This window comes from Microtus ochrogaster, chromosome 2 (genome assembly GCF_000317375.1).
Source record: "Microtus ochrogaster isolate Prairie Vole_2 chromosome 2, MicOch1.0, whole genome shotgun sequence".
NCBI classification, from domain to species: Eukaryota; Metazoa; Chordata; class Mammalia; order Rodentia; family Cricetidae; genus Microtus; species Microtus ochrogaster.
Genome location: NC_022010.1, coordinates 7,334,064 through 7,356,853, shown reverse-complemented (window position 1 = coordinate 7,356,853; position 22,790 = coordinate 7,334,064). Strand labels below are relative to the sequence as shown.

Sequence of the window (22,790 nt, the reverse complement as noted above, 5' to 3'; positions counted from 1 at the left end):
CTACATATTTACTAAACAATCCTCCTCCCGACCCGTTTTTTTTTTTTTTTTTTTTTTTTTGGCAACAGCACTGGGTAAATGAGGTATATTAGGAATTTTTGGTCAAGCCCTGAAATGATTTCAAAGAAAAAGCAAAAAGAAAACAGAAAAAAAGAGTAGAAGAGGAGAAGAGGAAGGCGGGGCTTGGAACGCACGGATCCGCACAGGTAGATTCACTCAATGAGGAGGGTGTGGGGAAACAACTCCACACGTTACAGGTGTAAGCCCAGGTCAACCTGGGAGAGGCGGGGAGCCGGACACCAATGGAAGCTTACACTGGGGTGCGCCGGCGCCGCGGGCAAAACCAGAACGCAGAGTTAGGAACGAAAGGGAAAGGGAAAAATAAAACCACCACTTTCCTCTCCACGTGCCCCTCGGTGGGCCCTGCCGCACGTGATCGCGGAGCTTTCGAGTCCCCATGCTGGGGATGGCGGGTCCCTTACCTGCGGAGCCCTGGCGGGCCAGAAGCGCCCCGAGGCACAGAAGGACGCATAGCCCGGACATCGCGCCAGAGATCTACGGCCCGGGAAGCGCGGGGCTCTGGGTGCGCGGGGCTCTTGGGGCTCCCGGGCCTGCTGCAAGGGGCTCCCCAACTAGGATGCTGCGGCCGAACCCGGGCGATCGCCTCTGGGGCAGGCGCCCCGCCCCTGCGCCCAGCCCGCCCGGCTGGCGGAAAACAACAGGCTCGGGCCCCCTCCCGCCTCTCGGGCAACTTCCTCCACCTTGGCCGGGAGGAGGGCCTTGTGCGACGATCCCAGTCCCTCGGGGCCTGGAAGGAGGCGGCCCCGAGCTCCAACCCGCCAGTGCGGGACGCGCTCCCGGCCTGTGAACTGCGCGCGGGCTGCGGGGCACCGGGCGCCGTCCCAGCCCTGCAGCTTTATCGCTCTTGTCATCTGGGTTCTCGGGTGCAGGGGCAGACCACAGCGCCGCCATCGCTCAGAGCCCAGGGAAAGACGATCCCTCAACCGTCCGGCCAAAAGCAACCACGAGACTCTGGTTCTGGAATGAACTTGGGTCGCGACCACATGGGAAGTGAGAGTTTTGTTTTCAGGTGCTCCCACGCACGTTCCTTTTACTTTCCCCACCCTCCCATCCTGGCAGATCCCCGAAGCACATTTCCGGATCGGCTTTCTGGCGTCCCATTTCTGTGATCTGGTGGACACCGCCACTGATGGGCCCTCGGGAGGATATCTGCCCTTGAAACAGCCCTGGGAGAAGAAACTCCGCGTTCAAAACAAGGATGTAGTAGGCGCCTTGGAATCTTCGTTGTGGGTTCCAGGAGGTGGGCGTCCCTCAGCTTCCGCTCTCCCAGCCCTTATAAAAAAATATTGGGAGGGCTGAGGATGATGCTCAGTCGTATAGCGCCAGCACCTTCCATCCCAGCACCCCAAAACCGAAGTAAAATATGGGGAAAAGCTAAATTTGAAATAAAAATCGCTGGTTCTGTTCTGAAAAGCTCCCGACCCTCACCCCATGGGGCTTTCTAGAGAGAAATGCCTTGGAATCTGTAAACAGAAGGTGTTTATCCTGTTGACCCCAACTTCCTGTTGTTATCCCCAGGACCACACACCTAGTCACCACCCCTTATGTATTAAATGGATGTGTGTTATTGTTGGGCACACCATGTCACTCAGCCTTCTATTTTGAGGCGATCCTCCTGCCTCAGCTTTCCAAGTGCTGAGATTACAAGGGTCCACCATGCCACTCCGTGCCTGGCTATGTTAATTGTTTTTGATGTTTCTTGAGCTCTACAGGCAAACTTTCTGGCCTGGAGTCAACAAGCTGTCTGTGGGTAGAAGCATTGCCCAGCAATGTTTTGGCTAAGAGTCTGGAATGTTCTGGAACCTTGATGGTGCCCAGGAAGGGGAATTTCAGAACTTGCTGATTCAACCACGAAGTTCCTACAGATCCTTGGACCTGAAATACCTTGCGGCCCCTTTCTACTGAGGGCAGTCCATTACTCCCATTATATTACTCCCTCGAGCTGCTCTCCAAGACAAGTTGATTGTTGGTAAAACCAGGACAAGATTTCACTTATCTGCCTCCAGATCCTGTTCAACCAAGTTCCAACGCTGTCACTTTTTCCATGACACCTAAGGCCATGGGGATAGAGGTCTGGATACTTGGGCATCATGGAGAGGAAACAGCCACGCCTTCGGATTAGAGTCGGGGATAGTGTTGGGAAACACCTTGGCCTGCCAAGCCCTGCCAAGAAGACTCGCTGGACAGCTGAGGTTCCCCATGGGGACTCAGGCAGGACAGAGGCAACAGTAAGAGACCATGGGGTTATATAAGGACAAAGTGCCTTGACTTACCCCAAAGTAATCAAGCAACATTTTGATTACTTTTGATAGACAAAATTGAGCATTGTCATAGCAATCTCATCTGAGCCAAGACCCTAAATCCCACAATCAAATATGGACGGTGGGGACCTGGAAAGATGATCCAGCAGCCAAGAGTGCTTACTGCTCTTGCACAGAACCTGCGTTTAGTTTCAGCACCACATTAGGCAGCTCACAACTGCCAATAACTGCAGCTCCAGGGACTCGGCCCCCTCTTCTGGTCTCCCAGGGCACCTTCGTGTCCATGTGTATAGAAACTCGTATACACAAGTAAAGAAAGAATAAGGTAAAAAAATAAATAAATAAAAATGAGGAGGTACACCTGTCTAGGTTGCTACACATGGCTGGTCTTGTCTGCTTTGGGTCCTCCTCACCACCACCAATCAACGAATTAAAAGGCAGGAAAAATCTTGCTGCAGCCAGCCAGCGCAGCCTGGAGAGCCAAGACTGGGGGTGGGGGTGGGGTGCCGGGATTGAGACAGGGAGGCTTCTTTTCACGTGGAAGAACAACCTTTATTTTGCCCAGCAACCTTTTATACCTCTACTCCTTCTGTGGAGACCCACCGGCCAGAAAGAACACAAACATCCTTGTCAATTACAGACCACAAGGAAGTTCCGCTGGCAGTCAGGGGGAGTGAGGGCAGCTGGATCACAACAATCTCACAGGGTGAAGAAGCACACAGCAAGGCGTGGAGAGTGTCCCCACAGGGCGGCAAGGTGTGGGGAGCGACCCCACAGAGCAGAGAGAGGGCTCAGGGATATCGAAGTCCAACCCTTTGGGCCGGATGTACAGTGTGATCCAGGATGTATCCAGGTGTCACCCACGCTGGGACAGGCTTCGATGATGCAGGTGTCTTTGACTAATTTCCATTCTTGCAAGTAACCTCTCACCCACACTCCTGTGAGTAACCCCAATAAAACTCTTTAGTTCACCAGATTGGACTTTGGTCTGTTGTGGGTTCCCTGGGTTCCCTATCTGGAGTGAGTAGATCTTGGGTGGCAGCTCCGCAGGAACTTTGTCACATGACACAAACAGCCATAGCAGGCCCTGCTGGCAGGAGGAAAAGACATCCAGGCTGTTATCTCGGCCATGAGGGTGAGAAAGCTTCAGATCTCCACTGTCTATTAGGCAGAATTTCCCTGTCTGTCTGCCTGCCTGTCTAGCTCCTAGTCACTCGCTGGCATTTGGCTCCCCAGAGAGGTGGACATCGCCACCCCCACTTTCCAGGTGATTCCAAGAGACCTCATTACAGAAGTAAATAGAAAGGTCACAATTTGAACCCAGGTCTCAGGCTGCTGCCTCGTTTCTGCTTGTTTCTTGAGGTGCTTGGGAAAGGGTGCCAGGGACTCCAGCATGCTGGGCAGGTGCTCTACCACTGAGCCACACCCCTAGTCCTTGATACCGTGGCAGGAGAGGCGGGTTGGAACTGACCGGGTTCTGGCTGCTTGGTGGAGATTGCGTCAGCCGTCTGGGTCGAGCCGGTGTTGTGCCAGCTATTTCTGCCCTACTCCTCTTGTCCCTAGAGGTGACTGAGAGATGGGTCTTAGCAACAACCTAGAGGTATGCCCTGGGGCTTTCTGGGGGCGGGGCGGGGTTCAGAAGCCTGTTGCTGCAGCTGCCTGGAACCTGGAGAAACTAAAAGGCAGATAAGCAGGAAAGCATCCAAGAAGAGAGGCTGGTAGGGTGGGAGGGGAAAAGGGAGTTTTCAAATGAGCTTGCCGTTCACAACCTGAACTCAGCCTCTCAGGACCAGAGACCAGGATGGTGAATTTCTGTGGCTCTGAAACCCACGGAACTTGGAAGGAAGATCTACCCCTTAGACAGTGAAATTGCTACTCTCAGAGGAACAGGAAGATGGCCGTCCCGGTCCCCAGAGAAGCAGCCCTGGGAAGCTGCTCAGAAGTGGGTGAGCCAGGTACACCAACAGGTGAGAGCAGCCAAGCAGGTTCTGGGAGATAATAAACCACACGCATTCACTCTCCTGAGTCCCGCGGCTGAGAAGGTTCCTTTTTGTCTGGACGAGTGAGCTAACTCCAAGTAGCCCTCAAAAAAGGGACCTGCGGGTCAGAGGATCAAGGGGTAACCTTGGTTCCTGTCTCCTGCCCTTAAATAGATACTCAACTATTTGCATATATTTGTGGCCAAGACAGTGTTATTTTTGCTAAGAACTGGGACATGTAGCTTGACCTGTGTCTTAATCTGTGGGGATAGAGCTCCGTGAGCTGGAGTTAGTGTTGGAGCACTTGGCTAGCCGAGGTTGAGGCCCCCAGTTGTCCCAGTAACGCCTTCTCTGCTTGCTGAGTTCCAATCTGTCTGCCTCTCTGCCTCGTTTTCTTACATCTGTTGCAGAAACCTGAGATCCTTTTAGGGTCTTCTTCCCTGGGGACATTTCTCTGGGGACATGGATATTATGCCCAGATCCGCGAAGTCCCCCAAAAACCAACAAGGAGACTGAGTCCCGTACGTAAAAGTAAAGAGTCTTTATACAAGTTTACAAACTCAGTCTCTCCGCATGTCCAACATATTTGAATAAACGCAGAGCCCCGAGCTCTGTTAGAGTTGGGTTTTTATAGCAGTAAAGGTGGGGGTGAGGGGTTGCTAAGGTTCAGGACTACTGATTAGCTGACATTTGTCTAGGGGTGTCCTGGTGAATGTGTGCTGGCAGTGAGCTTATCTACAACAGTTGAAACCTTAGCCATTTTTTGGATGGTGTGTTCCTGGTTGGTACCTGGGCAGTCTCTGGTTATGGTCCTTCCAGCAACCAATTATTGCTTCAGGGTAAACTGCTGAGACTCAGGCCTCCATTCAACTCAATGGCTAAGTCCTGCACTGGCAGGTGATAATGGTTGGAAGTAAAGAACTTCCTTTGGGTGGTCTGTTTCTATTTAACTCATCATGGCTGGCTCCTACAATGGACACCCTCTAAGCTTGCTATATAGGCTAAAGAGCCGCCAGTCTGAAAGAGACCTCTGGTTTTTTGCGGCCTCTGCCTCCAAGAGTAAGTAGTGCAAGCAAGTCCCATGGACGGAACTTTGATTCCCGGGGCTTTATTGATGCCCTGTGTACACCCAGCTCGACTCTTCTAAGTCCTCCCCAGCCATCTTCCTCTGTCCCTTCCTCTCCCTTTCACAGTTTGATCGCTGCCATCACACACCCAAATTCTACAGAACAAGGTGACCCTTCCTCAGGGTTTAACTCAGAGGTGCCCACCCAAACCCCAGAAATCCTGGAAGCTTCTCACTCCTTCCCCAAATCAGGAAGTCTTGGAGATTCGGGGAACTTCTCGGGTTCAACTGACTTTGTGAGTGTTATGAGCCTGGACACTTTTTTTTTCATCTTTCCCCATGGTGTGTGTGTGTGATTCTTCACCAGTTCTGCCTGTCATGTCAAGTTTAAACCAAATCATTTAAACAAATCCTAAAGGTTCTTCTTCCTCCTCCTCCTTCTCCTCCTTTTTTTTTTTTTTTTTTTGTTGTTGTTTTTGGTTTTTGTTGAGACAGATTTAGTTGTCCTGGAATGGGCTCTGTAGATCAGGCTGGCCTCACACTCAGGGATCCACCTGCCTCTGGCTCCCAGGTCGGGATTAAAGCCCCGCGGCACCACCGATGCCCGGGTAAATTTTGATGATTTCACAGACCTACAGACCTAGACAGTTTGTGCAAATGAACCAGCCAATGGATTGAGGCCCCTCCCTCATGTACCCCCCCCTGCCCCCACCAAGCTCCTTTAACTCATCTCACCCCTGCCACTCAGCTCCCACTCACGAGTGTGTCCTGGTGCCCGCAGTTTCTGCTGCCCCTCCCAGCCTGTTTTCCCAGAGATACGATGGTATTTTTGTTCTTAGGGCATCTTTAGCACGTGCCTTTGGTCTTCCTTTGTTTCTGCCCCACTTGCTCCTGCTCTACTTGTTGGGCTTTTCAGGTTGCCTGCCCCATCTACAGACAAATACAAACCACCTATGGAGATGTAGTTTCCTGGGTTCAATCTGTAGCTTTTGGATGTGGATAATAACACTTCACTGCAGAGCTGTTTCTGCAGATGGATTTGGCCTGCCGGCTCCAGACCCAAGCGTGTTTATTTTATAGTTTCCTCCAAGGTTGCAGTCCTGGGTTAGGGCGGCTCCCTGAGTCTGTGACGGGCACATAATAAAGCCAGCTAACAGGATGCTCATACTTGAAGAAGTGCAAAGGGACCCTTTGTCTAAAATCTCGCAATAATAACTCTAACGTCATAGCTTTGGTTTTTTGTTTGTTTGTTTGTTTTTGTTTTTTTCAAGACAGGGTTTCTCTGCATACCCCTGGCTGTCCTGGAAGTTACTTTGTAGACCAAGCTGGCACCAAACTCGGAATTCTTCCTCTGCCTCTCAAGTGTTGGTGCCTGTGCCACCAGCGCCCAGTTGATGTGTGTTTGTGTGTGTGTGTATGTGTGTGTGTGCATACGTATGTAATAACAAACGTTTAGCTCTCTGAATACCACCACCCCACCCCCACTTTCTTGTTTTTTTTTTTTAATTCAAAATCTGCAACAACCAAAAAAGTTAATAGTTGAAAGTCCATATACAGACAATCATAATTTGGAATAACATGATGTATCTAAATTCCCAAGATTATAATGGTCCACTCATGCTAACAAAATCCCACTTAAAGATGTATGTCCAATCACTTCTGTCTTATGTATATCCAATCACTTATGTCTTTTCTAACTTTGTTAAACTTTAGCTATTTGGAAAAACTAAATCATATACAAAATTTTTGTCTTTTATAAAAGTACACTCACTATAAAAGGCTTGGGAAATGAGGTTCCCATTCTTTCCATAGACTGAATGGCTTAAAGTTTATTTTAGTACTAAAAGAGCTTCAATTCAAAATTATAACTTTTGTTTTGTTTGTTTGTTTGTTTGTTTGTTTGTTTTTCAAGACAGGCTTTTTCTCTGTAATGAGTCTGTCCTGGAACTCGCTCTGTAAACCAAATTGGCCTGGAACTCAGAGATCTGCCTGCTTCTGGCTCCCAAATGCTGGGATTAATGGTGCGTGTCTAATTGCTGGGCTCAAAATGATAACTTTTAAGGCTCAAATTCTTTAACGGGGATAAAATTATAAAATCCTAATCTTATAAGAGTTACTTATTGGGGGCTGGAGAGATGGCTCAGAGGTTACGAGCATTGACTGCTCTTCCAGAGGTCCTGAGTTCAATTCCCGGCAACCACATGGTGGCTCACAACCATCTCTAATGAGGTCTGGTGCCCTCTTCTGGCCTGCAGACATACACACAGACAGAATATTGTATACATAATAAATAAATAAATAAATTTTTTTTAAAAAAATCTAGGATTTTAGGTCTTTTTTAAGTTGTCAACGAGATGCTGACTTTACCTGACTTCTTTTACGAAGCTTCCAGGTGCTTGTTCCTCAGGCAGGAGTCTGATGTTGCAAACTGCTCATCACAGTCTCCTCCAGGACTCCGGTGCATGGTCTAGCCAGTTGTACAATTGTTTTTAACCTTATTAAACAAAACCCACGTGAGTGCTGTCTCTTCCCGTTTTTTACAGGTTCGCCGTCACTCACCTCCTGACTTTGTCTCTTCCCATTCCTCACAGGTTCGCCGTCACTCACCTCCTGACTCTGGCTCTGGATTCCTGCCATCTGTTGGGTCTTTTTGCAACCCCGTGGATACCAGGACCCTCCTCTGAGGCACTCTTAACTGTGTCTTTTTCATATCGTCCCTTTCGGCAGTTCGGAAAGAAATCTGTACCCTAAACCGTTCAACACAGTGCAGGTGACCTCTGAAGCGGGGACCCAACTTCATCCAACTTGTTCCTATTTTTGTCACTCTGGATCTTGGTTCAGGACTCAGAACTAAAACATTTAGCTGGAGCCGCTGGTTGGTGGTGGCACACGCATGCCTTTAATCCCAGTACTCAGGAGGCAGAGGCTGGTGGATTTCTGTGAAGTTGAGGCCAGCCTGGTCTATCGTGCGAGTTCCAGGCCTTTAGCAGAACTAAAGCCTTTTCTCTCCATCAGTTGAAGCTGTCTCACCATCTCTCGGACACTGTAGAGAAATCTCAGGCCAGCTTCATGTCTCTCAGGACCAGCTCTATTCTCTGACTGCCGCAGTACTGCATGCTAGACCTGAGTACCCCTGGGGACGCCATCCATGCCCTTCTCCTCCAGCCGTGCTGCGTCCTAACTGGTGTGAGACGGGACCCAAAGACACAGGACCAGAGAAAAATTCAGCCTCAAGCTTCTTCCTATGTAGGGGCTTTTAGTTCTCCCCACTCTGGCTCCTCCTCCCTTGGATTGTTCATTTCCCCCGACTGTTCTCAGATTCACGTGTTTTAATTACTGAACTTCCCCTCATATCCAAACGAAAGGTCCCATTAAGCCCTCCTGATGGATCTCACCCTACAGTAGCCTCCTGGGCCCACAACAGCAATAGGACTCCAACAAGAAGGACACAGTCAATTCCACCAGGTTATGGAAGACCCGACCTTGGTACAAGAAAGCCTAGTTACCCTAAAATCAAAAGGATTCCCTGGCTGTGGTGGTCCTCCCAAACCTCAGACGTAATGTCTGCCAACAGGGAGGCTTCTATATCTTCCTAGGGGAAGAATGTTATTTTTAATGCAAACCAATCTGGCCTAGTCCTGGAGACTGCCAAATGAGTATTAGAGAGAGTCCAAAACAAAACAGACAGTACTTTCTGGAAGGCCGTCTGGACTGCTTGGGGGATTGTGGAACACCGCACTGGCTGGCCCAGTCAGTATGAATTTATCAACTTTATCTTTGGTCCCTGCCTTCTCAAACTGTCACACCATGTTCCTCCAGCAAAAAAAAACTACAAGCCTTCACTGCTCTGGGGGGGTGGGGGTCCCTGAATTCCCCCTGACTGAAAACTACCAACCCCTATCCCACCTCACAAGTCCCTTTCACCATTGTCCCCTTGTCCCCTCCAGATGGAAGAAGTCCCCTGCCCTGAAACTCTGGCCCCTCTCCCTTCTTTCTACCCTTCCAGAGTTGGGGTACGCTAGGTAATAGCCTCGGGTCATGAAGGATGGAGTCAGGTTATACTGGGCAATGGTCCCAATCCAGAAACAGGGGCTTAGCCTCAGCCCGGCCATTCAGCCCCAACTGCAGAAACAACATGCTGTGTGGGAAACAACCCACCCTGCTCCCAGCCATGATGCAGAACAGCCAGCCGCTGGAACTCCCTGGGAGCTACCTATGTATGCACGCATGTCCTCCAACTCCTCCAAGTGCCTAGCAACCTTCATCCTTCTGAAACGGTGGGCCCCTCGCTGTTCCAGTAGCGCTGAGATCAAGTTTGTCTGCCTCATTTTTCTTATACCTAACATATGTCAGGGGTGGGAGTGGGTGGGGAGGGAGGTAGTCCCAGCACCCGGAAAAGAGGAGGAAAGAACACGGTAAGATTCATGGCTACAGCCGGGCGGTGGTGGCGCACGCCTTTAATCCCAGCACTCGGGAGGCAGAGGCAGGCGGATCTCTGTGAGTTCGAGACCAGCCTGGTCTACAAGAGCTAGTTCCAGGACAGGCTCCAAAAACCACAGAGAATCCCTGTCTCGAAAAACCAAAAAAAAAAAAAAAGATTCATGGCTACACAGAGAGATGGCTCAGCTGCAAAGATCAAAACATGTTGCTCTTTCAGAGGATCCCAGTGCCCTGGCTGGGTGTCGCACAGCAGTCTGGAACCCCAGCTCCAGGGGCTCCACTAGCTCTGGCCCCAGGGCAGCTGCAAGAAATGCAAACACACACACACATATGCACAAATGAAAATGAGATATTTCTTTTTTTTTTTGGTTTTTCGAGACAGGGTTTCTCTGTGGCTTTGGAGCCTGTCCTGGAACTAGCTCTGTAGACCAGGCTGGTCTCGAACTCACAGAGATCCGCCTGCCTCTGCCTCTCGAGTGCTGGGATTAAAGGCGTGGGCCACCATCGCCCAGCAAAATGAGTTATTTCTAACAAAATCAGGGCTGTCTTGAGAACATTGGGAGAGAAGTGTTTTCCTACGGTTGACACCCTTCTTTTTTTTTTCCAATTTAACTATTTTTATTAGACATTCCATTTCCACCTGTTTTATTATAGACATTGCATTTTCCACTTAGGATACAGTGCTTATAAAGTGCAATGCTTACTTCACTCTCTGTGCACATGTTCCAAGACGCCCTTATTTCTTAAGGGACATTTGCTGTCCCCCCCCCCCCTTTAAATTATGTTTTTGCTTTGGAACAGCATCTCGCTATGCAACCCTTGGTGACATGGAACTTACTATGTAGGCCAAGCTGACTGCACACTCAGAGTTCAGAGAGCTGGGACTAAAGGCCTGTGTTACCACACCCAAGTCCGCTTAACTAAAACCCTAGCACACAGACTTGCCGCTGTGGCTCACTCCTCTCACCCCAGCGTTTGGCAAGTGGAGGCAAGAGGATCAGGTGGGAAAACTCATCCTGGGCTACACAACAAGTTCAAGACCAGCCTGACTACAGAAAACCCTGCCTTAAGAATCCCAAGACCAAGGCTGGCTCAGAGGTTAAGGGTGCTTGTGGTTTATTGCAGAATCTACATGGCGACTTACAACCACCCGTAGCTCCTATAATAACGACTCTGATGTTCTCTTCTGGCCTCCAAGCACTCCAGGCACATACGTGCATGGACACACACACATGAAGCAGACAGTCATACACATAATAGAATTAAAAAAAAAATTTGAGACAGAGTTTCCCTGAGAAGCCTTAGCTGTCCTGGAACTCACTCCGCAGACTAGGCTGGCTGAGAACTCCTGCCTCTGTCTCCCGAGTGCTGGGATTAAAGGCGTGTGCCACCACTGCCTGGCTGCTCCTTCTTTAAGATTTATTTTTTATTTTGTCTGAGACAAGGAACTCCGGAAGCGAGCTGGCTAGCTAGACCAGCCTGTAACAGCAAGCTCTGAGTTCGAGAGAGAGACCCCGCTCAGGAGGAAGTCTCCTGACCCTAACCTTGGTTTTCATGCGCCCACATGGCTCATAGTACATACATCCTCCAAAGTTTGTATCTAGAAACCTGAATTCCTAGTGTTGTTTTAATGGGAGGAGCTGAGGTAACTAGAGTAGATAAGTCACAGACTAGGCAGGGATAGTTAGCTCGAGGTTGCTATACAATGAGTCTATTCTTGGGTACACTTTCTCTATCTCCTCCCTACCCCCCATCTCTTCCTTCCTCTCCCTGTCTGGCCTGTGGCCCAAGCTAGCTTAAACCGGCTGTGTAGTACGGATGACCTTGAACTTCTCTGAACCCTACCTCTTCCCTGCTGGAAAGCTATACCTCTGCACCCAGGAGCTACGGGGATGGTGGGGGGCAGTAAGCCCCCTAGTGACCAAGCCTCAGCCCCGCCCACAGCCCTCAAGTCCCGCCCACAGCGCTCAGTCCCGCCCACAGCGCTCAAGTCCCGCTTCTGCTCTTTCCCACACAGTCACTCCGCCAGCGTTCTGAGAGGGGACAGAAGCCTCTGGATGCCGGCCCGTGTTCTTGGATTTGTCAAGCGTCAGAACTGTGAGCCAAACCTGCTTCTTTCTTATAATAACTGACAGATCGTCAGGGATTCCGCTACCGCAGTAGAACTGGCAGGAGCAAGAAGGTAGAATTTGCTCTCACCGGGCACAGCGGCACGAGCTGTTCCAGCTTTTAACACTCCTCCGGGTTTGTGTCCCCATTCTACAGATAAAGAAATGGAGGCACGGGGAGTAGAAATAAACCCCAAATCATCAGAACCTCATATGCAAGTTTATAAAGGGAACTCCCTGGGTTCGGTTAGTTTTCTTTATGAAGAAATGGATTTTTGTTTTGTTTTGTTTTCCGAGACAGGGTTTCTCTGTGTAGCCCTTGCTGTAGAACTCGCCCTATAGACCAGGTTGGCCTTGAACTCAAGAGATCTGCCCGCCTCTGCCTTCCAAGTGCTGGAAGTAAAGACATGAGCCATAACTACCTGGGTTTAAATGTTTTTTTTCTTTTCTGAAAAATACTTACTTTTAAGTGTGTACAAGTTTCTACAGAGGTGTGGTCTGATCCCCATGAGCTGGAATACCAGGCCGTTGAGAATGCTGGGAGCCAAGTACTTAACTGCTGAGCCATCTCTCCAGGCCTGTTTTTGTTTTGTTTTAATTTGACTGAGGGTCTTACTGTGTTGACCAAGTTGGCCTCAAACTCATGGACTCAAATAATCCTCCTGCCTCAGACTCGCAAGTACTACCTGAGACTGTAGCTGTCGGTTGCTATATCTGGCCTCAAGAAGTAGTTGATAAACCCCAGTATGGAAGGGTTTTGGGATGAAAGCTATGTCCCCTAGTTACAGGAGAACATGCATTGTTACATCGCTGTCCACACTCTCAGGGCTGGAGTGGCGGTGCACCCCTGCAACTCCAGATGGTGGCTGAAGCAGGAGGATTCCGAGTTCCAGGCCAGCCTGGCTACATTGAAGGTCCTGTTTCAAAGTAACAATGTAAAGGCCAGAGTGATGTCACAGGTCTTTAATCCCAGCACTCAGGAGAGAGAGGCTGAGGGATCTCTTAAATTCAAGGCCAGCCTAGTCTACAGAGGGAGTTTCAGGACAGCAAGAATACAACAGAGAAACCCTGCGTTGGAAAAAAAGAACAAAAACAACCAAAAAAAATTACTAACAATTTAAAAATGGCTGGGGTTGCAATTTAGTAACATTTGTAAGGTTTTGGGTTCACTCTCCACTACAGTAAAATAATTGGGTAGGGACAGGACTCAGTGGTTTAGAGCAGACACTGCTGCTCTTCCAGAGGACCCAAGATTGGTTCCCAGCACTCAGACCAGGCTGCTCTTTACACCCCCCCCCCCCCCCCCAACTCAGCTCCAGAGGATCAGACCACACCCGCTTCTGGCACACACACACACACACACACACACACACTTACACAGATAAGCCTTTTAGAAAACAAGGAAACTGGGCGATGGTGGCGCACGCCTTTAATCCCAGCACTCAGGAGGCAGAGGCAAGCGGATCTCTGTGAGTTCGAGACCAGCCTGGTCTACAGAGCTAGTTCCAGGACAGGCTCCAAAGCCACAGAGAAACCCTGTCTCGAAAAACCAAAAAAAAGAAAAAAAAAGAAAAAAAAAAGAAAACAAGGAAAGATACACTTAAAACATATATATTTTAAGAAGCTTAAAAAACACACAGGAAACAACAAAATAACAAAAACCGGTCCGTAGGTCTAACCTGGAATTATAGACTCGTTTCAGCTAAACCTGATGAACACACTGTCCAGCGCTTGGGAGGCTGAGGCACGAAAATCAGTAATTTGAGGCCAACACAAGCTACTTAATCAGTTTCAATGATAATAAAAGAAAAGGAAGTGTTCTGGTGTTCTTTGTTTGCTCTGATAAACGTTATGACCAAAGACAAAATGGGGAGAAAGGATTTCTTTCAGTTTACACTTTGAAGTTCATCACAGAGAGAAACCAAGGCAAGAATCGGCAGTTTAGTGCAGATTCTGTTTAGCTTTGCCTGGGCCGAGTGCCTAGGGATGGCACGGGACCACAGTGGGCTGAGTCCTCCTACATCAATTAACAACTGAGAAAATGCCCGGCAGATGGGCCCACAAATGAGAAAACTCCTCATTTGAAAGTCCTTCTTCTCAGGTTTGAGGCCATGCGAAGCTGACAACCAAGACTCACCATCAGAGGAGGGGAGGAGAGGAACAGAGATTCAACAAGAATAATGGACAATCGTACTTACAAACTTGGTCACCAGGTGGCGCCCTCAGCCCTAACTGGACTTTGGATCCTCTACCCCCAACCGCCACCCCCAGCCAAGGCCATCTAGATAATAGTACTCACAAAAGTCGCTTGGGACTCAAAAGAATTTTAGAGATTTCAGTTCAGCCAAAAGCCACTGCGGTCCAGAGGAGCCAGGACAAGCCCAGGGTCACAGCTCAGGGGCAAAGCTAAGACTCACCCACAGTCCTGGCAGTCCTGGCCCTGATTGTATAAAATGTATCACATAGTCCCTGATGTATCGTGTGGAGCTGGGACACCGTGAAGCAATTCCTCTGGGTAATCTAAGGAAGGCCGTCCTGTCTGTGAGCACTGGAGACAGTGTTCTGTGCAGTGTTAGCTGTGGGAATAAAGACATTCACCCCCAAATGTGATCTGTTTGCCCCCAACTTACCTTCTTAAAACTCCCATCCATATTTTAATTGATTCCTTCCAAAGGGTGAGAAATTCTGGTTTTCTGTTTGTTTGTTTGTTTGTTTTCATTGCTAGGATCAAATACTTGAAAGAAACAGGTTTTTTTTATTTTCCCTTTTTTCATTTATTTATTTATTTATTTATTTATTTATTTATTTATTTATTTATTTATTTATTTATTTATCTATCTTGATGTTTCGAGACAGGGTTTCTCTGTGCAACAGTCTTGGCTGTCCTGGAACTCACTTGGTAGACCAGGCTGGCCTTGAACTCACTGAGATCTGCCTGCCTCTGCCTCCCAGCTGCTGAGATTAAAGGTGTGTGCCACCACTGCCCAGGGAAACAGTTTTTATATTTTCTTTCTTCAGTTAATTATTTAGGTTTTTGAGACAGGGTTTCTCTGTGTAGTCCTGGCTGTCCTGGAACTCCTGTATGTAGGTCATGTTATGGTTTTGGTCCCTTTAAGAGGCAAGCCACACCCATTCCCCTCCCCATCCGCTGAGGCAGGCTGATCTTCAGCTTCCCGCCTGAGCTAGCTCTCTTTTCCATCTTCCTCTCGGAGAGGCAGCTTCGCTTCTGCCTCTCTCTCCACTTTTCTGTCTCCCCCTTTTCTGTCTCTTTCTCCTCTTCTCTCTCTCTCTCTCTCTCTCTCTCCCTCCCTCCCTGTCCCCCCCTTCACCCTTCCTCCTCCATAACCCCCTGAATAAACATTCAACCTCACCCTGCATGTCGTGTCTATCCATGTTTCTGTCTTCTGCCCGCCCGCCATGTGTCTCCCTGCCTGGAACCAGCCATTGCTAGGGGACCAGCAGCTGTCTCTGCCTGGGGCCCACTGCCTGCTGCCACATGGCCCGCCACCACTGCTCTGAGACCAGCAGCCATCTCTGCCTGGGGCCCACTGCCTGCTGCCACATGGCCCGCCACCACTGCTCTGAGACCAGCAGCCATTTCTGCCTGGGACTGGCTGCTCCCAGGGCCCACTGTCTGCTGCCACGTGGCCCGCTGCCACCATTTGGGACCTACAGCATTTCTGCTGCCTACTGCCGCGGGGATCTTGCAGCATTTTTTTAAAAAAGAATAACAGGTCAGGCTGGCCTCAAACTCAGAGAGATCCACCTTCCTCTGCCTCTTGAATGCTGGGATTAAAGGCGCGCACCACCGCCCTAGCACGACTTGCGTGGTCCAGCCAGTGCTCTGTGCCGGCTACGTGTTTTTCCATTGCGGAGCTTCACGGTCCTCCAGTTCGCCCCGCACGCAGTGGACATTTCAACTCTAGTGTTTACGGTACGGCTTCTGGAGCCACACCAAGTGTGGAGAGGAAAGAAGACCCATCTTAGTCTCTCCTAGATTCTCATCTGTGGCTGAACGTGCAGCGTCTTTCCCCACACAGGATCGATCAATCAATCAATCAGTCATTCCCGCAGCAGGCGCCCGACTCCAACTTTGCAATTCTGACATTACCTACAGGTGGGGAGAACCCCCCCCAACTTCAGCACCCACTAAAGTGGAGGCTCTCTTCCTAGTGCTTCGGACCGTCCTACAGCCCCCTCCTCTTTCATTCACTACAGTGCGGCCCAGACCTCTTCTGGCACTGAGAACCATTGCAGGACTCCCATGTCCTCCCTAGATGCCACCTGAGGTCAGGGCCCCTGAGCTAAGCCTGGGCACGTTCCTTTTTCTTTTGGACGCTTCCCTGAACACACAATTGATTACCTTCCACCTATTTCCCCTCCACAGGGAGCTAAGGGTGTAAGTCCCCATCTTCTAACATTCCTTTGGTCTCTGGCTTGCACCAGGAATTACCAGCCAACCAACTTAAAAAAAGAAAAAAAAAAAAAGACACTTGCCACTCTGAAAGCCCAATGATCTCAGGAATTATGGGACAAAGAACAATGTATAGTTCACGATGTGGACACCGGCAGATTCTCAGATGAGATGTCACTGGGTACAAGCAACCATGTTGGGAGTTTCCATAGATCCTGCCAAGTCGGCCCCTAAGTTTTCTCTCCAGCAGCTGTGTGCAAGCCAAGCTCCCCCCTCCCCATCCCAGGAATTGCCGCAGGTTTCAGAGAAGACCTTAAAAGCCCAGGGATATAGCTCAGCAGGCAGAGTACTTGCTTTTAGCCGGCAACCACATCCTGGTTTCCACTCCCAGCACTGCGTAAGCCCAGTGGAGTGGGGTGTAATGGGCACCTCTGACCCCAGCACTGCATAACCAGGATGTAACAGGCACCTATGACCTCAGAACTGTATAATCAGGTGTAATGGGCACTTATCACTTGCATAGATATGACTCTGCACTTTTCAGGGAGGTGGATAGGAGGATCTGAAGGTCAGGGTCATCTTGGCTGCATCCCAAGTTTAAGTCCAACCTGGGATAAAGAGACTCCATCTCAAAACAACAACTGGTGATGTAACTGATCTGGTAAAGATGTTGACTTTCAAGTCTGACAACCTGAGTTGAGACTCTCCTGGTCCTGAAAGTTGTCATCTGACTTATGTACAGGTACAATTGTGTGCGCGTGCACGCACACAGATAAGTAAATAAATGTAGTGATTTTTGTTGTGGTTGTTGTTGTTGTCTTTGATTTCTCGAGACAGGGTTTCTCTGTAGCTTTGGAGCCTGTCCTGGAACTCACTCTATAAACCAGGCTGGCCTCGAACTCACAGAGATCCACCTGCCTCTGCCTTCAGAGTGCTGGTTAAAGGCACCCACCACCGCTGTCTGATATGCCACCACTGCCCGGTAACAATTAAAAAAAAAGTCAAAAATAAAAAATTCAAATGAAGGCCAGGTGTGGTGACACATACCTTTAATCCCAGCACTCTGGAGATAGAGGCAGGTGGATTTGTGTGAGTTCCAAGTCAGCTAGAGATATATAGCGAGACTCTGTCTCAAATAGATCCCTACCCCATCCCAAATAAAAAGGAAAAAGTAGAAAAAAGTCTAAATACACAAATAAATAAATTATCTAATTAAAGTCTACTTTTCTCAGCTTGAAAAGTAATTATATGTAAGAAAATGATAATTGGAATATTGGTTTAAATATATTATTGAAATTAATCGTACCTGTTTCTTTTTAGCCTTTGACATGTAGCTACTAGAGTTTTAAATTACCTAAGTAAGTGCAGTGCCAGAGACAGAATCTAGGCCATCACAGATGCTGGGCAAGTCCTACACCATTGAGCTACCCCCAGTACTTGTCTGAGTTTCTTTTTCTCTCTCTTTCTTTCTTCTCCTCCCCTTTTTCTATTTTTTCCTTTTATTTAGGACAGGGTTTCCCTACATAGCTCTGGCTGGCCTGGAACTCACTCTGTAGACTAGGCTGGCCTTGAACTGAACTCACAGAGATCCACCTGCCTCTGCCTCCCAAGTGCTGGGATTAAAGGTGTGCGCCACCACCTCCTAGCTCTGTGAGGTATCTTGTTTTTGAATGCAGAGGGGAGGCAGCAAAAGAAAAGAATAAAAGATTTAAGTGGTTTGAGAGACTGCACTTCATCTGCCATTAACACTGACATTAGACCCAAAATTTTACACAAAACGATGCCTTGTTCTCCGAGACCTCCTGACTGCATCGTGGCTTGCCTAATTGACTCTCAAGAGCAGGAAAGAGTTTACTTTTAATTTGCCTGTGTCTGCATGAATGCGGGTGCCCAGGAAGGGCCGGAACACAGCAAGGTGTCAGGCGCTCTGGAGCCGGGTTACCGGCGGCTTTAGCCACCTGATATGGGCACTGGGCCCTCTAGAAAAGCAATGTCACAGTGTCACCTCCCACAGCCTGCCAAAGACGACTAAGTGGAAATCTTTTTTTTTTTGCTTTTTCGAGACAGGGTTTCTCTGTGGTTTTGGAGCCTGTCCTGGAACTAGCTCTTGTAGACCAGGCTGGTCTCGAACTCACAGAGATCCACCTGCCTCTGCCTCCCGAGTGCTGGGATTAAAGGCGTGCGCCACCACCGCCCAGCTCTAAGTGGAAATCTTCAATCTCTCCATCACCATCATGACCCTCCTCCCACCGTGAAACACGGAAATGACACCACCACCCCCACCCTCCCCCCCACCCCGCGCTCATCGAGTCACCAATTACTTGAGTCTAAAGCAGTGGTGGTTCTCAACCTGTGGGGGCAACTGACCCTTTCATGGGTCTCACAGTAGATAACCTGCGTACCAGATCTTTACCTTATGATCCACAACAGCAGCAAAATTACAGTTATGAAGTAGCAAATGAAAGATTCTAATGGATTTCTAAGTCCCCTCAACCCTAAGACATTTTTCTAAAGCCTTACACTCACTCTATCTTGGAAAAGGGACAGTTGCGCGCACGCGTGCGCGCACACACACACACACACACACACACACACACACACACACACACACATGCTGGACTGCTTATCCTCCTGTGTCCTTGTGAATAATCTTTAAACATAACTCCATTCTGGGAATTGAGGCAAAGACAACCAACAGATGTTGACTCGGTTCCTGATGTATTGACTTAGTCACTAGAACAAGGTCAGGAAGACCACAGAGATGCTCTCCCTTATCTACCTGATCATGCAGCTATTCTCCTGCCCTGGAATAAACCAATCACTGCTAGTAACCCTTTAAATAAGCCAATCCAATAAGTTGGAAAACAACCTACAGGTTCCCCCCCTTGTGTCTGTGGCTTTTTGCTTTAAAAGATGGACTGTAACAGCTATCGATGTCCTTCATATCCCAAACCTGAAGGGCCCTGTCATGACAGAATAAAAATCCTCTTGCTTTTGCATCAATGCGCCTGTGTGAGTGGTGTCTGGAGCAACTCCTCCCTGATGTTTGGACATCTAGTCCAACACAATGAAAATAACATTATGCTTGGGGGTCACCACAGCACGGGAACGATATTAAAGGGTCACAGCACTTGGGAGCCTGAGAACCACTGGCCTCTGCCGCAACTCCTAACCGTGGATGAGCTCACGTGACCGCAGACCAGGCTAACAAGAGCAGACTATCCCTGCACAATCCCACGTGTCCTCTGAGGACTTTGTCACTGCTCTGAGGAACTGACTGGGCTCTCCCGTGTGTTTCCAAATGTCTCTGTTTACTCAACTTTGAACTTCTGGACCGATTTTAATTACACTGTCCCCTCACCCCTTCAAACCGGTCTGGGAGGTCATAGTAAATCCAAAGGTGGCTGGGTTTTGATAAATTCAGGTGTTTAATTTCCGGAGGGAACACAGAATGTTCTAGCAAACTCGTAAGGTTTTGATATGTACAGATGGAGTTTGTTTTAATTAAGTGACCAATATTGTATGCAATTTTTATTAACCATGCATCTGGGCATGGTGTTCACTGACACGGCGTAAATTTTTGCCCCTTCAGTTGAGTTGGACGTCTGCAACCGTGTGGGCCTTGTCCATGCTCCATGAAGCTGTCAGGACAGGCAAATAGCCAGGCATGGTCAGTGTTACAGTGGTCTGGCCTGGTGCTGGAGGCTGAGGCAGGGGGATTGTGAGTCCTAGGTTAGCCTGGGCTAGACAGCATGACTATACTTTTCAAAAAAAAAAAAAAGCTTCCAAAAGAGGGACCAGCAAGATGGCTCAGTGGGTAAAGACTGCTAAGCCTGACTACCTGTGTCTGATTCCTGGACCCATAGGGAAAAAGAACAGAATCAACTCGTGCGGGCTGTCCCCTGACCACTCCCCACTTGCTGCTCCCATACACATAAATAGATAAACAAATGTATCTTTAAAAAAAAAAACCCAAAGAAGCCAGGAATGGTGGCACATATCTTTAATTCATGTACTTGGGAGATGAAGTAGATGGAGCTCTGTGAGTTCAAGGCCAGCGTGGTCTATAAAGTGAGTTACTAGCTGGCCAAGACTACATAGTGAAACCTTGTCCACATCATTGTGGGGGTGGTGCTGGGAACCTTGAGTCTTGAGACAACACAGATTTGCCTCTCTCCGTGTCTGTGGCTCAGTAGTTTGGCCATGACAGCACTGGGTCTTCTGCTGACCCAGGGCCTCTTAAGAGAGTGGAAAATGGTCCTAATTTATGGGTTGAGACCCTTTGGGGTCTGACCTTTACACAGAAGTCACTTGAGACCACTGAAAAACACAGATATTTACATTAATTATGAAGTAGCAATAAAAATAATTTTATGGTTGGGGTCACCACCATATGATGTATTAAAGGGTCGCAGTATTAGGAAGGCTAAGAACCACTGCTCTAAGGGGCCCACTGAGGCTGGGGACTGAGCTCAGGAAAGAGCTGAGCTGTCTGGTATCTGAACAACCAACTGAACAGGAGAAGGATCAAGAGGGCCGCCTAGGCTACTGTGGTAGTTTGAATGTAATAGGCTCCCATATGATCAAAGGGAGTAGCATTATTAGGCGTGGTTTCGTTGGAGTAGTTATGGCCTTGTTGGAGGAAGTGTGTCTGCAGTGATATTTCATTTGTATTTTAATAAATAAAATCTTGCCTGAAGTTCAGAGAGTAAAACACTCGCACTGATCAGCCTTACAGACCAGGCAGTGGGGACACACACCTTTAATCCCAGTAGCCACCCTAGTTTGCCATAGAAACCAAGTGGTAGTGGTGCACGCCTTTAATCCCGGCACTAGGGAGAAATATAAAACAGGGGGAGACAGCTTTCAAACACAGTCTCACTCTGAGATTCCTGGAGGCAGGATCACCATTTTGGACTAAGGTAGAGGTAAGAGCTAGTGGCTGGCTGTTTTGCTTTTTTGACCTTCAGGTTGAACCCCAATTTCTGTCTCTGGGTTTTTATTAATCATTGATACATTTGGCATTCAACATGGGGCTCGAACCCTCAACCCTGAGATTAAGAGTGTCATGCACTACCAACTGAGCTAGGGATTGAATTTCTATCAGTTTTCTGCAGTGAACCATGAGCACGCCTAACAGCAACCTTTGAAGTCTCCATAAGGAGGATGAGGCCCCACAATGATGGTTCCACCAGGAGTATGATAACAACACTAAGCTATAAAATACCACTTAAGAATCGGCTTGAACTACAAATGTGGCACCATGATGTAATGGACTGAGCCTCTGAACTGTAAGTCTCCCCAGTTACATGTTTTTTCATTATGAGAGTTAACATTCCGGGCAGTGGTGGCACATACCTCTAATTCCAGCACTCAGGAGGCAGAGGCAGGTGGATCTCTGTGAGTTTGAGGCCAGCCTGGTCTACAAGAGTTAGTTCCAGGATAGGCTCCAAAGCCACAGAGAAACCCTGTCTCGAAAAAAACCAAAATAATTTTGAGATGACTAAATGAGATGATCCAACCTAGCAGACTACTCAATCTAGCCAGGATTTGAAACAAGCCCTGCACTTTCCCATTATATATAGACTGGACAAAAAAAAAATCGATATAGCTACCTCTGTTTTCTTTTCAAAACAAGAACTTTGAATCTAATTTCCTTTGTTTGGCTTTTTTTTTTCCTGACCATTACCAATAATAACTTGTAACTAACCCCCTAAACAATGTCAAATATCCATAATCCATTGAATGAGCAAAAACCACCCACCCCACCTCTTGGGAATGTGGGCATCATATTCTTAAATTTACTTCCTGCTGTCTGGGGGTGACAGTATCTTTATTAGATCCTGAAAAGATATGATAGGATAAAGGGGTAGATTATTGAATCTACTCTGAAAGGGAAAAAGGGAGGATATATTTATGTGATAAGATAAAATAGTAGATTATGGAATCTACTTTTAAAATCAACTACTATTTTTGAATGTTTTACATTGGATTGGGCTTTTGTATATTGGATACAAATTTGAGATTAATTTTGTAGAACATACTGAACATATATTTCTACTCTTTTTCAAGGTATTGTATCAAACAACTCATTTAACAAAGTAATGCAAATTTCTAGTCCTTGAAAATTATTATTACAAACTATTTAGGATAATAAGGAAATACAGGAAATTAGTCATCTATTATAGTCAAACTTGTAGTCACATTAGGTGTGTTTTCAAAGTCAAAGAAAGATATTTTAGAAAGACAGATCATCTTCAAACACTTCAGAGATCTACAGAATGTGGCATTTTAAATGTTTTAATAACCTAGGTTCTTTTTTTATGACAATGAGACATGTCTGTTCCTGGCAGAACCAATCTACTTCAGAGAAGATGATGGGCATCAAAGAAACTCCACATAGAGTTTACTTTCTTTCTTTTTTTTTTTTTAAAGATTTAT

At 47.9% G+C, this 22,790-nt stretch overlaps 1 protein-coding gene across 1 annotated transcript in view; it reads right to left on the bottom strand.

The window, feature by feature from the left end:
- The window catches only part of Vsig10 (V-set and immunoglobulin domain containing 10), a 33,107-nt gene extending 32,241 nt beyond the window's left edge, over positions 1 to 866 (bottom strand). Inside the window, exon 1 of the mRNA XM_026783638.1 lies at positions 483 to 866. Coding sequence (XP_026639439.1) covers positions 483 to 543 — 61 coding nt within the window. The 5' untranslated portion in view covers positions 544 to 866. The remainder of the gene's footprint in view (positions 1 to 482) is intronic.
- Between the last annotated feature and the right edge of the window lie 21,924 nt (positions 867 to 22,790).